Source organism: Sinocyclocheilus grahami, unplaced genomic scaffold, assembly GCF_001515645.1.
Source record: "Sinocyclocheilus grahami isolate Dianchi unplaced genomic scaffold, SAMN03320097.WGS_v1.1 scaffold54.1, whole genome shotgun sequence".
Lineage (NCBI taxonomy): Eukaryota > Metazoa > Chordata > Actinopteri > Cypriniformes > Cyprinidae > Sinocyclocheilus > Sinocyclocheilus grahami.
In genome coordinates this window covers 1,873,285-1,888,266 of record NW_015505233.1, presented here as the reverse complement: position 1 = coordinate 1,888,266, position 14,982 = coordinate 1,873,285, and the positions used below count along the sequence as shown (strand labels likewise).

Genomic DNA, 14,982 nt, shown 5'->3' with positions numbered 1-14,982 from the left:
TAAAGCATAATGTCCATCGAGTGACATTAAACAATGTAAATTTGTCAACATTTTATTGCCTTGGGTGTTGTACGTACATATTGTGGAAGTTTGGAAATGGAAATATTGTGAGTAGCAATATAGGTTAAACAACACATCATCTAAACCGTAAACCGAACCAATAGTGTTAACAAAAACCACTGTAAGATAAAAACGTGTTTTCTGAAGTAACCATGCCATGTTAGTACGTTCAGGACTTGTGCCAGAACACTCCACATTGCAAGTTCAATGCAGTAACAGGTGAGCAACCAAGCAAGTTTACTACATCAAAAAAGCCATACAAATGGTGCTGATTATGTGATGTATTAATTTACAAATCATTCGCTATGGTAGAAGTGTTTTAGGTCATCATGACACAGTATTGTGTAAGGAATCAAGCTCATATTAATCGATAATCTGCCTCTGAAATCATTTGTGTGAAAAGGAATACAAGTTGTTGGTGTTTTACTGCCACCAGTGTTCATTTCAGCTGGAAACTGCAGTGAACTGTATGCATAGGTACGTTTTTGAAGTTTTGCAAAAATGCAGGAAGAGGCACGTATTTCTAATGAGCCTAGGTTGGACAGAACCCATGCACAAAGATCATAGAATCCATGTCTGTAATATTTAAGGTAAATACACTATCACTACGAGCAGGATATTTGAATGCTTCCAACATTTTCACAGCTGGACTGAATGACATTTTCATGGCTGGCATTTATTGTTATCTCAGTGAAATCATCTTCACGGTTTTGCTCAGGTCTGACAGGGATCATAAGTGATACTAATGTGCACTTGGCTCATTCCTACATTTGGAGATCTTCTCCTGCAGAGTTTAATGTTACTTGCAACCCATCTGTATTTTTCAAGCGAATGCAAATACCTTGATTATCCTTTTCAGCTTTAGAAGTTTATTTAGAGTTATAACTAAACTCTAGAGGAATGTAGATCTTAAGATGAACCATGAACCATAAATTATTTTGTATCAAACGTACCTTGCTCAGAATCACAGCTGCATTGAAGACCCTCAGAAGTCTTTACCTTGCAGTAACTAACCTGGGATTTTTTAAGGACCTTTTAGTTACAGGTTCGCATCAGTAGCAGTAATCCATGCAACATACATAATGTACTCTTTTTAATTTATCTAGAAAAAAGTCTGAACTGAGTTTTCATAGGACTACATTGTGATTTTAAGCCCAGTTCATGATAATATCAAAGGTGGATGTTTATTGCTACATGGAGCAGTCGTCTGTCAGCGGGACTTTAGAAATCAAATTACCAGCATTCCGTGTCAACATCTAACAAAGAGATCATGATAACACTTGTGCTGAAAAGGGCGGCTTAGGTCCTTCAAACTACATCCCATGCAAGCCTCTAGGCTTTGACTGGGACTCAAGGATGAACCGAGACATTGAAAGAGCCATTGTATTTAAAGAGATGTTCGTTTACGACAAGTGTTACCTTCACCTCACCTTTAGAGGAAGACTTCAATCCATCAACCATGCTCCGACAGCCCCCTGCACTGGTATCAGGCGGCTGTCTCATATTGCATTCAGTACAAAGCTGAGATGTGTTGAAAGGCAAAAAAGAAAACAGAATGGGATCCAATTATACTTCCGATTTTAAAAAACAAGCATCCCATTGCTGAGGGACGTCTTCTCAAAGGCAAGTTTAAAAAAAAGGTTCCCTATCGCTTCTCAGATTCCTTAATTTTTTTCTCTGCAAAAAGGTAGGTCAAAGGTCAAATGATCCTGCATAAATATCTATCCAGTGACACAAGGTCTGTGTATATTTGGAGTAACAATATACAAACTCTAAAGAGAAGGACTTTTCTCAGAAATTTGTTGAATCGGTTTGAGAGTGGTGCGGCTTTTGTTTGATTTGTTTGGACTGATCTCGCACAGACTGGAGCGAGGCCAGGATTGAGCTTCAGGTCTAAAGACAACAAAATCGGCATTCTGTTGCATTTTTGAATATCTCACAATTCTAGCAGCTTTACTGGAATTCCTTTAATGGTGGACCAGAGTCTTTGAGGACACTTAAGGAAAACAAACGTGTATCCAATGAAAATACAGTGAACTTGTTCCAGAGGATGCCATTGAAGAACTGTTACTGAACTTTATTTGGAGCATGTACGTAACATCACTGAAGACAGAAAATTGCATCATGATCTTCCAATCTGAGCTTTGGACCAACATGTTAAACCAGTGTTGTTGCAGTTGAGCAGTACGAAACAGTTTGTGACAGTATCTAAGCTTTAGTTTCCAGATGAATCTCTCTAGAGTTCCATTTAGTATCAACTAAATAGTCTAGATCTGTGAAAGAGTCGCCCAATCCGAAAGGAGCAGGCTTTTATTGACTTCAAGACTGGTGAGACGCCCGTTCTGTACCACAGGACTCTCCAGAATTAAGCAAACACTGGTTGATTTGATGTGAAATCCATGGTCTGGATCAGTACTCCCTGGCCTCCTCTAGTTCATTCATGTAGACATCTTCCTGCGGGTTCTCAACACACTGTAGACCATTATTGGGAGGCCGAACTGCATGAAAACGGCTCCAGTCTCCTTTACACAGGATCCATGGGAGAACGTCCACTTTGTAATGAAGCTCCGGGGAAAACTCCGTACTGATGAGGTTGGGGGCTCCGGCCCCTTTGCCTCGAGTGATGAGCTTCATGTGATCGTCGTAGCAGCAATGCTGTGCAGCCAACGTGGTGCTGTCGAAGGAGAGCATCGAGCGAACGCAGAACTTTGCAGAGGGCTTGTAGATATCCAGCCTCTCCTTGGGGCCGCTGGCATCTCGCCAGCGATAGGTCTTTTGCAACTTCCTATCGAAAATGTTGACAGCGCTGTAGACCACCTCGGATGGGTAGACGCAAGGGCAGTTGGGTAATTCGGTCAGGACCTGGTGTAGGTATTTCTGGAGGAAGTCGTTCTTGCAATTCAGCCACTTCTCACAGCTGTCAACATCTACAGGGTAATCAGATCAATTTATTAGTGGTGGCAAAAAATAATTACTTTGTAATTTTTTTGTTATATTTGTATATATAACTTTTTGTTAATAACTAAAAAATAGTATATATTATATTATTGAGAACCATGGCCTAACACGCAATAGGGGTTGTCTCGTTCTGCTGCCAAAACATAAATATACAAACAAATATGTGCTGCAGGCAGCGGTCATGCTGAAACATAGCTGTTATTAACATTTATGTTCCATTGTGAAGAGATAAATTAAAAAAAACACTTTATCCTGTTATGTTTTTAAACTACTTTCATTATTATTGCGGTTAAATGAAAAGAGCTATTACATTCAATGTTCAATGCCAAAAGTAAGAGACCAACAAAAAACTCCAAAGCAAATAGTGGGAGTTTTGGAAGAGGACTCTTTACTTTGTGGTCTCAGTAACACTCTCTGTGGAGCATTTGTGAAAAATCTGAATGTCAGATCTTTTACAGTCTAACAGGACTCCCACAGAGTTCCTCCTACTGCAGTCTCAGAGGAGAAGTTTCTACAACCACTCTGATTAAATGGGTTTTGAACTAGACGTTAAGTTAAATGAAAGCTAAAACAAATCAATAAACATTTCAACTAATAAAAGAACACACTAGGAGTTTGAAAGGCAATTAACTGAACCCTTTATTAAAGGGGTGGTTCACTGGTTTTTTTCTAGGCTTGATTGTGTATAATGGGGTGCAGTCTAACATGTTTTAATGCTTCGTTTAAAAATAAAAATGCATTATTTTTCACATAATTTACCTTTATTCCACACCGTTCTGTCCTTTGTCTGAGAAACAACCTGATAATTTCCTTCTTTTTTTGAAGCCCCTCCCTCAGAAATAGGTGATGTGCTCTGATTGGTTAACTAGCCCAGTGTGTTGTGATTGGCTAAAACGCCTCTAGTGCGGTCTAAACGTCCCGCCCCTCACCTCAGCGGCATGTGCTCCGGTTGTATTGTAAACAATGGTGTCATTAATATCGCTTATCAGTTTGAGCCTGATTGAGAAGCAGAGGATATTATTGAAGAGGATCGTGCAGAACCTGTGCAAACACGGCTTTTAATGGTAGGCCTCTGTTTTTTGTTTGTTGTTGTCTCATACTTTTAGATACGCTGTTATTTGTAAATGCTACTGCTTATGTTAGCTTTTAATATACGGTTTTATCCTGATTAAAGCTTTAATACAGTACGGCAACTGCACGTGCGTCCATGTTTAACGCTTCTCATAGTTATGTGAAAATAAGTGTATAATTGGAACAGTTCATTATTGGAGCTGAGCTGAATGAGAAAGAGAGAGAGAGAGAGAGAGAGAGAGAGAGAGAGAGAGAGAGAGCGTGTGCAGAGCAGGGGGACGTGTGGAACAGTATTAAGAACTGCTGCTTTAGAACATTGATCTTGAAACTTGTGAATCCATTAGAATCATTAGAAGACAGAATAGATTGTTACGTGCACCTCTAGTTTTCTCTTCCTCTTCTCTAAAGCAGTGCAGCATGGCCTTGCCCCCTTTGCTGCCTTTTCCCGAGGGCGGGGTTTGTCTGGGTCTGTGATGTCACGAACCCAGGAATTAGCTTGTTGTAGTCCCTACCAGCCATTTTTGTAGGCATTAAACTGCCAGAATTTTAAAAGACGATATCTCCGTTTGCACTGAACTTTCAGCTTTGTAACTTTGCAGATATTGTTTATGCTCAAACAGCAACATTACACACTAACTAACGTTAAAAAATTTAAATCGCAATGAACCACCCCTTTAAGAGATTCAGTAGTGCAGTATAATGTTGCAGATATTATATAAATGGCAATAGTTACACAGTTACAAAAAAGTATCAAAAGTTACCAGTTTTAACAGTTTTTGAACAGTGTAACCTGGTACTGTAATGGGTTTCTGGACATGTGTTATGCAAATACCACCTTCTTTTCTTCTGAAATGCCTGAAATGTCCAGATTTGGGCTTTTTCTCTCTTGTTTTCATACTTGCAGTAAGTAATGACTGAAACGTAGTTTGACCAGTTGTGTGCAGGCATTGTACATAATTGACTAGTCACTGTGTGGGAGAGGGTTGGATCTACAGAGAACAGTTAAAACAATGCAAATACGCATACACATACTGTATGAATATTTTAGAGAGCACATCAATAGGAAAACAAAACCAAAACGCAGACATTTTTGGCAATTTAAAACTCCCAACCAGAACATTGCTGGAAAAAAAGGACATATGGTCACCCTAACCACATAAAAATGACTACGGTATACCACCAGAATACTGAATTGCTGAATGACCACACCACAGAAATACACACAAAAAACAACAAACCAACCTGTGCCAAAAAGCTCTGTGCTGTTTGTCACTTCATGAGGAGTCGGTTCTGTCACAGGAATGTCATCTGTAGATGTAATAGAGAAACTATATATATATAAAAAAACAAAACATGAAATTTTAAATAAAAACACAATATGAGCTTACCCTCCTGAAAATAAAAATCTCTGCCAAAAACAAACCAAAAATCAAGAGCAGTTCAGCTAGCTAAAGTAATGCACACGTCATTGCATTACTTCATGCTGGTTATCCACCATGGCTACACTAGTTAAGCTGGTCTGCCAGCAACAATAACCAGTTTAAACTGGTGCAGATCAAGGGAGCTGAAGTATGACTTTTTATCCCATGCTCTCAAAACTACACCATCTGGCTGGAAAAAAAACTTTATATTTTTAAATCTAAAAAATCTTTTTATTTTGCCATTCAAAATTAGCAGGGCATTTTTAGCAGTGTATCAAATAGATATTTTTTCAATGACCAATTTATTTCTGAAAAATATATTTTAGAGGACTTCTAAAAATATTTCTCCTATTATCCAAGAACTTTTATTTTCAGCAGCTCAAAATGTTAAAATTAAGTTGTTCTATATGGTGTTTATGCAGATTTAGCACTGTAGAGTCTCTCATAGTGTATTTGAGTTTGTAAGCAAACTGGTTTTGTGTGTATTGCCCGTTTGTGGACCGCCCTGTATCAGGGGCTTTTTAAACTGAAAGCCCTCATTGAGCTGTCATACTGAAGCCAAGTAAATGCCTGCTGCTCTCAAAGAGCGGTTTCATAGTGTATACAGTACACACACAGAAGGCCAGACTGCTCCTTTTCTAATACGAGTCTGGTGTCCCTGGTGTTTGCTCGACTTCTGCATGCCTGACAGAGATGAATGAGAGGCATTAGAGAAGTTTTCCATCACTATCAGCATAATTAGGAGCCGGATGGAATTAAGATCAAGATCAATAGTGAGCAGTGAAGTGCACTGTGTGGTTGCATAGGCCTGAATATAAGGGACAGTACTGACAGTCTCACCGGGACAACGCTCTAAATCACATGTCCGTGATTCTGTAGCAGTGCAGGCGTAGCCACATGAACGAATCCTCTTTTGATTCCCGTGTCCACAGGTGACGCTGCATGGTGACCAGTCGCTCCATTCTTCCTCCTCATATTCTGTAGATGAAAAAATGAATGAGTGTAGGAATTCTGTGACAAAAAGGCTGACCTTTTCTATAAATTGAGGCTAACGAATTCCTCACACAGCATGTGGGAATGTTATGCAATGCAGGTCAGACCACAAATGAGTTGAGAATAATGCTAAAGGAATTTCTTTACTCTATATAACAAGCTTCTAAAAGTGAAATCTTCACCGAAAGTACTTCAACTTCAATCTGCTTGCATCAGAACTCTGTGTAGCGTCCAACATACTGGGATTGACAAAGAAATAAATCCAAAAACAATCAAGATGGTAAGTGCATCTCTCTGTTGTTTGCCTAAGAAAGCTAATGATGCACAACTAAATTAATATTGCGTATTTCTTTGTAAAATATAATCTCTCTAATGAACAAAATGTGGGCCCTCCTGGCAGGCCAGGCTTGCTTTTTTTGGGGGTAATAAATATGTCAGAGGCAAAGTCAGCCGCTTAAAGCTGTGAGAGCTGAGCCAATACAAACACTTCAGCAGGAAGGCAAGGCCTAATAGCTTAGACGCTTTCCAACAATGCTCTCTTTCCACCACCATGCTAAAGAGATTAAAGTTTCAAAGCACTCCATGGCGGTAGTGATGGAGAGAGAGAGAAGATTGGGAGAGAAATAAGTGCACTGTATCCTTGCTAATGTATTTTGGCTGCATTGTTGTTGGTTACCAGGTGTTGTTGCTAATTCAGAGTCCACATTCTGATGACGAAGATGCCCACTCGTACTGTCACAGAAAATAAAACACTGATGATATACCCACTTATGAAGGTTATTCCAAATTGTTTGAATAACATTTTTGAATTCTTGAATACTTCAATTGAATTGGTATTTGTTGAATTGGTTTTCCCATTGAGAAAATGTGTAATTTTAGAAACAATATTGTGTAAATAATAAGACTACTTTTTTCCCCAGAGAATATGTCTCAAAATAAGTTTATTTTTCTTTTTTCCATTAGAATATTTCCCCCCTGGTTTAAGCATAAACGGTACTACATTTTGTTCTATTCATACCAATTTTCAATGGAAGAAGAACAATTTACAAAAATGTCAAACGGCAAAAAACTTTAATAATAATTAACCGCAATAATAATAGCTAATACATAATTATATTTATAATAAAATTATCAGCTTTGCCATCACAGGAATACATTTTAATTTAAAATATATTAAAATAAGTTATTTTAAATTGTAATAATATTTCAGAATATTACTGTATTTTATCAAATAAATACAACCTTTGTGAGCATAAGAGACTTCTTTTCAAAACATTTAAAAATCTTACTGACCCCAAATATTTGAAGGATAGTGTATGTTTAGAAACTATAAGACTACAACTTAAAAAAATGGATTGCCTCGCTTGCCTGATACTCTGTCCAAGCCAGGCATAATAAAATGTTAAATGCGATTTCTGCTCAAATCAGCAATGATATCCTTGTTAATGCTTAAGCAGAGTTGAGTTTGGCAGCCTCGTACAGTGTCAAATCTGCACAAAACTGTATATTAAACATTGTATATATTTTGATATTGTGTTGTGTCACAGATAGACATCAAACAGCAAACAGACATCATTCATTTTCCAATGAAAGCAACACAAGCGATCGAGACCACACACACTGAATCGACTTATATTTGCTATCAGAGAACTTTGTTTCAACTAAAATACCATAGGAACTATAATGAGTTACTATAGTAAAACTGTGGTAAATCATTTTCATTAAGGCAGTGGAGAGGAAAAAACGACCTAAAGCTGTAACATTCTACTGAGCTGTTGCCGAACATGGCCTGCCTGTAATTCTGTGGCTCACCATAATTGCAGAAAAGCGCTTCATTACTGTACGCCTCTAGAGCAGACCACATCATTAATAATGTGGCTCATTCGCCCTTCCCTGTTTCCCATTCAAGCTTGTTTGTACACAACACACTCCTGCTCTAAGTACACTCATTAGGTCTCTTTTAGAGCAGGGGATCCACTGGGGCAACAGAGAGAAGCCGGTTCGGTTTCGTACCCACATCCTCAGAGGCTCTACTGCTGACACGACCGCAGCGAGCTTGCTGCAGTTGCTTCTTTTTTGGTGTTGGATTTGACCACACACCACCAATGCACTTTCGCTCTAATGAAGCTGACAGAACATGGTGGAACACAACCTCAATGGAGGATCACCCTGAAAGTCAATGACAGATGGAGAAGAAAAATGCCCTTGTGAAATAAAGCTGGTTAAAGGATAAATGTAGATTCTGGTTTTAAAGCCGTTGCAGCATAAGTTAAACTCCCAAGTTTTAGTTTAACAATCCAATGAGAGCTTATATGTGTGAAGCTTTTCTGTTCAAAATTTTTGCTATCCCTGATTACTATGCAGAAACTAGTATTAGTATAGTAAGCAGGACTGATAGATCAAAAAAGAATAAAAAAGTTAAAAAATCTAGTTAAAAATAGTCAAGACCGGTTTACTGCAGGTTTGCCAATAAATAAACACAAAGAAGAATAACATTAATCATTTTATGTATATGCACCAATATAAAAACCAAACACAACACAGTTTTTGCTACCAAAGTTTAAAGAGATACTTTTAAAACACAGTGTTGCTTAACTTCATCACTTAAATTAAAACATGTTGAAAACATATATTGTAACACAATAACAAAAAATATATTTTTGAAAGATTTTATCCTCATCAAGGCTGCATTTCTTTGATCAAAAATACAGTACAATTTAAATCTATTATAATACATAAATTATATTATTATCTATATATATAAATATATTATATATTAAATAGATAAGATTGAACTCTTATCTATTTTAATATATTTTAAAATGTATTTTAATTTTGAGTGTTCGGTGTCACCTAATGCTTCAGAAATCTAATATGCTGATTTGGTGCTTAAGAAACATTTCTTAATATCACCGATGTTGAAAATAGTTGTGCTACTTAATATGTATGTGGAAACTGCAATGCAGATAAATAGAAAGTTCAAAAGAACATCATTTATTTAAAATTGGGAAAAAAAAAACGTCTGTCACTTTTGACCAATTGAATGCATCTTTGCTGAATATAAGTATTTTTTTTCTTTCTGACCACCAACTAGTGAACAGTAGTCTGAACAGTAATCTCATGACTTGGGGCTAAACAGTACCTGCTTGGAAACAGTCATTATTTCATTCATTAACTGGTGCCTCCTAGAGGCAGAAAAATTACCCAAAACAGCTTCGAGTACAATACCATACTTCCCAACAATTTGATGTTGTTTGCCAATTTTTCAGTGTCTCACACATAAAAGAGTGACTGAATGCTTTAACAATTTCCTCAGGCAGTGAATATAACTTTGGTGCGGAAAAATGGAAACGACAGACAAAACAAAGGCAAAAAAACACTTTCATTCCAAGGCCTGAGAACTGCCATGAATTCCTAAGAGAACTCAAAGGACTAGGCTCTGTGAATCACAGCGAAGCGCCAGTCATGAGATGAAAACACAGCAGACGCTTTCTTTGTCAGCCCAAGCATGCTGGCCCTTCTTTCAATCTACTGTCTACTTGAACACAAATATTAGTTGTTTAGCCAGCAAAGAGGCCCCATACTGCTCTTAGCAAGATTCGGGGCCCAGGTTTCAAATAGCCACGTTTACCGAGCACTAGTGTCAACTTCAAAGCAGACACACAAAGCTGATGCTCAAGCCCGCTGTCACTAACGTGAACCAGACGTAGCGTCAAGTTTCCTCCTGAAATCCCTTATTCAATACTTTCACTGTGATCTTTTCTTCACCATATACTTTGAAAAGTTTCAGAGCACTTGATGATAGGTTGTGTTCTGCTATTTAAGCATTAAAATTTTATTTCAGCACTACAGTTTGCCCTGTATGTAAACATTTTGAGGTAATGATCTGCCTAACTGACAAAGAAGCAGTCTGGTGGTGAGATAACATCCGTACCACAACTAATATTGTGATAATGTATTAGGACACACAGCATCTTTCACTGTTTACTGCTGATAGGCATCAAGAGAAAGTCTCTGGAAGTGGCAACAGAAATGACTTTTTTATGTAGCAGTTCTTGAGTGCAACCCTTAAAGCATAAATCATAATGTCAAAACCTAAAGAGGAGGCTGGGGCCTGCATTGCTGAGGAAATCAGCTAGGCATATGTGCCCCGGCGTTCCAAGAAGCCCCAACACGAGCGCTGATACTTCCGATAACGAGGCTGAAGAAAAACAAAAACTAAAAACTCAGGGTTTCCAATTACACAGTTGGAAAAAAAAACATCAAGACAGTTTAATTCAGGTCAGTTATTAGGATTTTTCTTCACTTTTGCACAGCAACAGGGATGCGTCCAAACTCTCACTGGCAAAAACTACTCATGCTTACCGTAATTGTCCATGGAGTCCCAGCCCTTCCATCGTCTGTTCCAGTCTGCACCCACACCACTCAACAGGGAATCTTCTCCCTCATAACTGAGGTCCTCTCCGTTCTCCTCCAGACTGCCTTGCCCAGGACCCTCTTGACTGGAGTCATGGTATTCCCAAAACAGCGGCCAGAAGAGCTTTTTATGGCCTGGCCACTCTTCTGAGCTCAAGGACCAGTCATTCCTGCTCTCCTTGGCGAGGTCCATCTCAATCTCCATCTGTGGGTTGTCCACAACCTCAATGGTAACCTAGTAGAGAGATACAAGTTGGTATGTTGATCTGCAAAAAATGCATATCAGAAAGTTGTAGTTCTACAAAACCTTGTTTTTGGAACCTGATAACCAGTTCAAGATGGACAACCAGCCCAAACAAGCCTGACCAGGTCCAGCTAGCCAGGTTCAACCTTCTAGACAGGCTTGGAGGCAAGTTTGGACCAGCTAGAAACCATTTTGACAAACATCAAATCTGACCATGCTTTCTAAGCAAATTAGATTAATTATATACAATAAATGTGCTATATATTATAATTATAATACATAGATAGAGATTTCCTTTTAAGGTCACATTCAATTGATCTTAAGTGATAAGAACTCATTTTCTATTCATCAAAAAATCCTGGGGGAAAAAACATTATCAGAGTTTCCACAAAAATATTAAGCAGCATAACTGTTTTAAACATCGATAATAAGAAATGTTTCTCGAGTACCAAATTATAATATTAGAATGATTTCTGAAGGATCATGTGACACTGAAGACTAGTAATGATGCTGAAAATCCAGCCTTCCTATCTAAGATATATATTAAATTTTCAAATACATAAAAAATGGAAAATTGTTATTTTAATAATGATGTAATAATGTTTCCTTTTTTTAGCAAATAAATGCAACCTTGGTGACTTCTTTCAAAAACACTAAAAACAAAATGACCCCAAACAGTACTGTATATGTTTCACTGAACAAACAACATATTGGGTTTAATTGCGCAGACATTTAAAAGGTAACTCTACCGCCCCCTTGAGCACTGTGCTTTTTTAGAGTTGTGTATGTTAAGTATGTTCAAAGCATATTCAAAGTTTTCTCTATTCTCCTGTGTGTTTATTTCAAAGGATGTTTTGAGGTGACAGATTTGTTCTTTGCATGCTTGGGCTCGTAGTGCCCGAGTCAGGCAGACCTGAAAACGATAGCAAGTGTTCTAGCAGGCCGAGACAAAGGACTGGTTGTTTATTTCCCCTACAGCGTAACAATCTGATGGCTGCTGCAGCTGTTTATAAAGGCACGGAGCAGTTTAGAGCGGGTGATTACGCTACTGTAACTGCACTGTTTACAACAGTCGGCCTCCACCTCCTCCTTGAACTAATCATCATGACTGTATTCTACGTCCAAAGAACACAAGACGTCACTATTGAAGACAAAAAAGATCCAAGGTTAGATCACTGGAGGTCTATTAAATGGCAAATTAAAATTTAATGGCAACACAGACGTTTAAGAAATCGCCGCTGCATTTCTTTGTCAAGGTCTTATCAAATTTGTTGCCACTAGGAATGAGTCATGGAAAAAGAAGATAACATGAAATATACCAAAAAACTTAAGAAAGTGTTCATTTCAAACTGACGTCTTAAAATCATAACGTTCACCACATTACCTGCTAAACTCGGCAGTAACTCATACATTTACATTGGCAGCAACCATATTGGAGACGCATTAAAACAAAATAGCTTTTTCTAGAAAATATGGAAGATGGACCCGTCCCACTTGGAAGACTCTTGAATTTTCCCTATTATAAAAGTCAATTTGCTTACCAGGGATCTCCTGTGTATTTTTTCCCTGAAGTCTAACTTCGTTTCCTCTCAAGTCCACTTACACACATAAATTTCATAACAGTACTAAAAATATAAAAATCCCTTCTTTACCGTGTTGTAAAAACATTTCAAGATTGGGATCTGCTCTTGGAGGGAGCATTAAAAGTGCCTGTTAAAATAATACTGTGGCCTTTCACCTTTTGGATTTTCTCGGGATTTCATTTTGGTACACTGTGCAGGAGTTTGAGCGGTACGGCTGAAATGAGCTACACCAGAATAAAGGTCTCGCTTGGGGTAATTTAAGAGGCCTCTCCGGTTTAGAAGCAGCTGTGACATGACCAGCAACAGCGCAGAAACCTGAAGTCCCTGCTGCAATCACAGCAGCAATAACAGTGAAACAATGAGTGCATAGGTTAATTACATACACCACAAACTGTTGCCAAGTAAAATCAATCCATTACCCAACTCATTATACAATGATTTAGTTCACCCTACGGAAAGAAATTACAAGGTTTTGGGAACGGTGAGATGTTAAACATATCTGGAATAACAAACTACCTTCATAATATTAACAACTGTCTTTAGAAGAACTAATGCCAAGATATACAGATACACAATGAAAGAAACCCAAGACCCCCAAGACACAAAATTACTGATTCAGTTCATTTACCTCATTTTCTTGTGGTCCAAGAGCCTGTAAACACTGTATTACTTCTTTAAAAGCATGTATATACAGGAAGAAACTTGATTCTGAAGCAATCAAAATGACAATAAGGTGAGACTGGGCCTGCTCTTACTTGAATGTTTGGGTTCTGGGAGCCCAGGTCTGCGTTGGCAAGGTCAGGGAAGTTCTTCAGGTCTAAAATGAATGGTTCTTCTTCTTCCTGTGGAGCAGGTTTGGGAAGGACTCCCTCTGAGCGAATCTGTGACCATCTCCTCTTATGACGGCGAGGCAAAGGTGGCTCACTCCTCAATTGGTTCTGCCGCTGAATGTCCCGCAGTGACTGTCTGACATCTTTGGAGCCACTGTGACCTCTGACCTGGGAAGTGCACACATAGTATCCGATGAAAGGAACATCTGGTGATCTATCCAGCTTTATTTAGATGAAAGCGCAAGGATTCCTTATGTATAAAGCCCCCATAAAGGCCCAAAGATAAATACTTCTGAGAAATTTCGTCATGCACGTACAGATGGTTGGAGGATCTGTCTTAGTTTAACACCATATCAAATCTATACAGCTGTGACCTTATGGCCCATATGAAAAAAGATGTCTGGGTTTCAAATAAACCCATCTGGAGTGAAATGTCTAACACATGACAGCATATCAGGTGGATTTTGGAACAGGATTAGTAGAAATCATGGCAATAATTTAAGAGCCTTCTTTTGCTTTAATGATCCAGGAAAAGCCTGTTTCCCAGACATTTGGAAGACTCTGTCAGTCTCTTTTAAGGTTTCGTATATACAAAAAGCGATCTTCGAGTTCTTTGATTTCCATGCTGCATATCTGTCAATCGATGCTTCATTGGGTTACCATTAGCAACATAACAAAACAGACAGCAGAGAAACATCAACAAGGAAGAGGAATTGCACGCTTACTGCTGCTGCTCATTCTTTCTCACTAAGTCTGAGACAGTCATGGCTCACTTTCTTGACAGCTGTTTGACATTACGGGTAATGCTGCGTTCAACGGATGAAGAGGGACAGTGAATTCCTGGAGGAAGACTCAGGAGTCGGGACAGTGCATGCAGGTAAATGATTACACATTAAGGGATATGTATCTCTTTCATCTGGTTTACTTTAATATGGAGACATAGTCTGTGGCGGTACAAAGAAACGCTTCCTGTTGTCCACAAACTATGTCAATACTCTAAAGCACTTTGCAGTCTCAAGTCTCAAGCCTCAAGATTGAGGCAGATGATGGTGACCTTTAAAAAAAAATCAAGTGATTTCAAAGTATTTTTTTAAAATAAAGGTAATATATTACTATAATACTTATTTTTATATAAATAATGAATTACTGTTTCTTCAAGCCACATCAGCAGACTAATTATTCCAAAAATTGACCTTAAACTATAACATTCTAAATATATATTTATACTTTTTTTATTATTATTGAATTATTTTTATGATTTATGAAATGTAATAAAAATATCTGTGATTTATGTGTTACTTACAAATAACAATGCCTGTCAATAGCCAAAGATGTTTTTAGCCCAATAAACAGAATTTTAGGACGGGTCATGGATCATGAAAATCAGGCTATTATTGATTAATATA

General features: G+C 38.1%; 1 protein-coding gene across 1 annotated transcript in view; it reads right to left on the bottom strand.

Moving 5' to 3' along the window:
• Positions 1-1,204: 1,204 nt before the first annotated feature.
• The window catches only part of ism2a (isthmin 2a), a 21,437-nt gene continuing 7,659 nt past the window's right edge, over positions 1,205-14,982 (bottom strand). The window contains exons 2-6 of the mRNA XM_016269705.1: positions 13,502-13,744; positions 10,869-11,154; positions 6,351-6,488; positions 5,332-5,397; positions 1,205-2,987 (exon numbers count right to left, since the gene is read on the bottom strand). Coding sequence (XP_016125191.1) covers positions 2,470-2,987; positions 5,332-5,397; positions 6,351-6,488; positions 10,869-11,154; positions 13,502-13,744 — 1,251 coding nt within the window. The 3' untranslated portion in view covers positions 1,205-2,469. The remainder of the gene's footprint in view (positions 2,988-5,331; positions 5,398-6,350; positions 6,489-10,868; positions 11,155-13,501; positions 13,745-14,982) is intronic.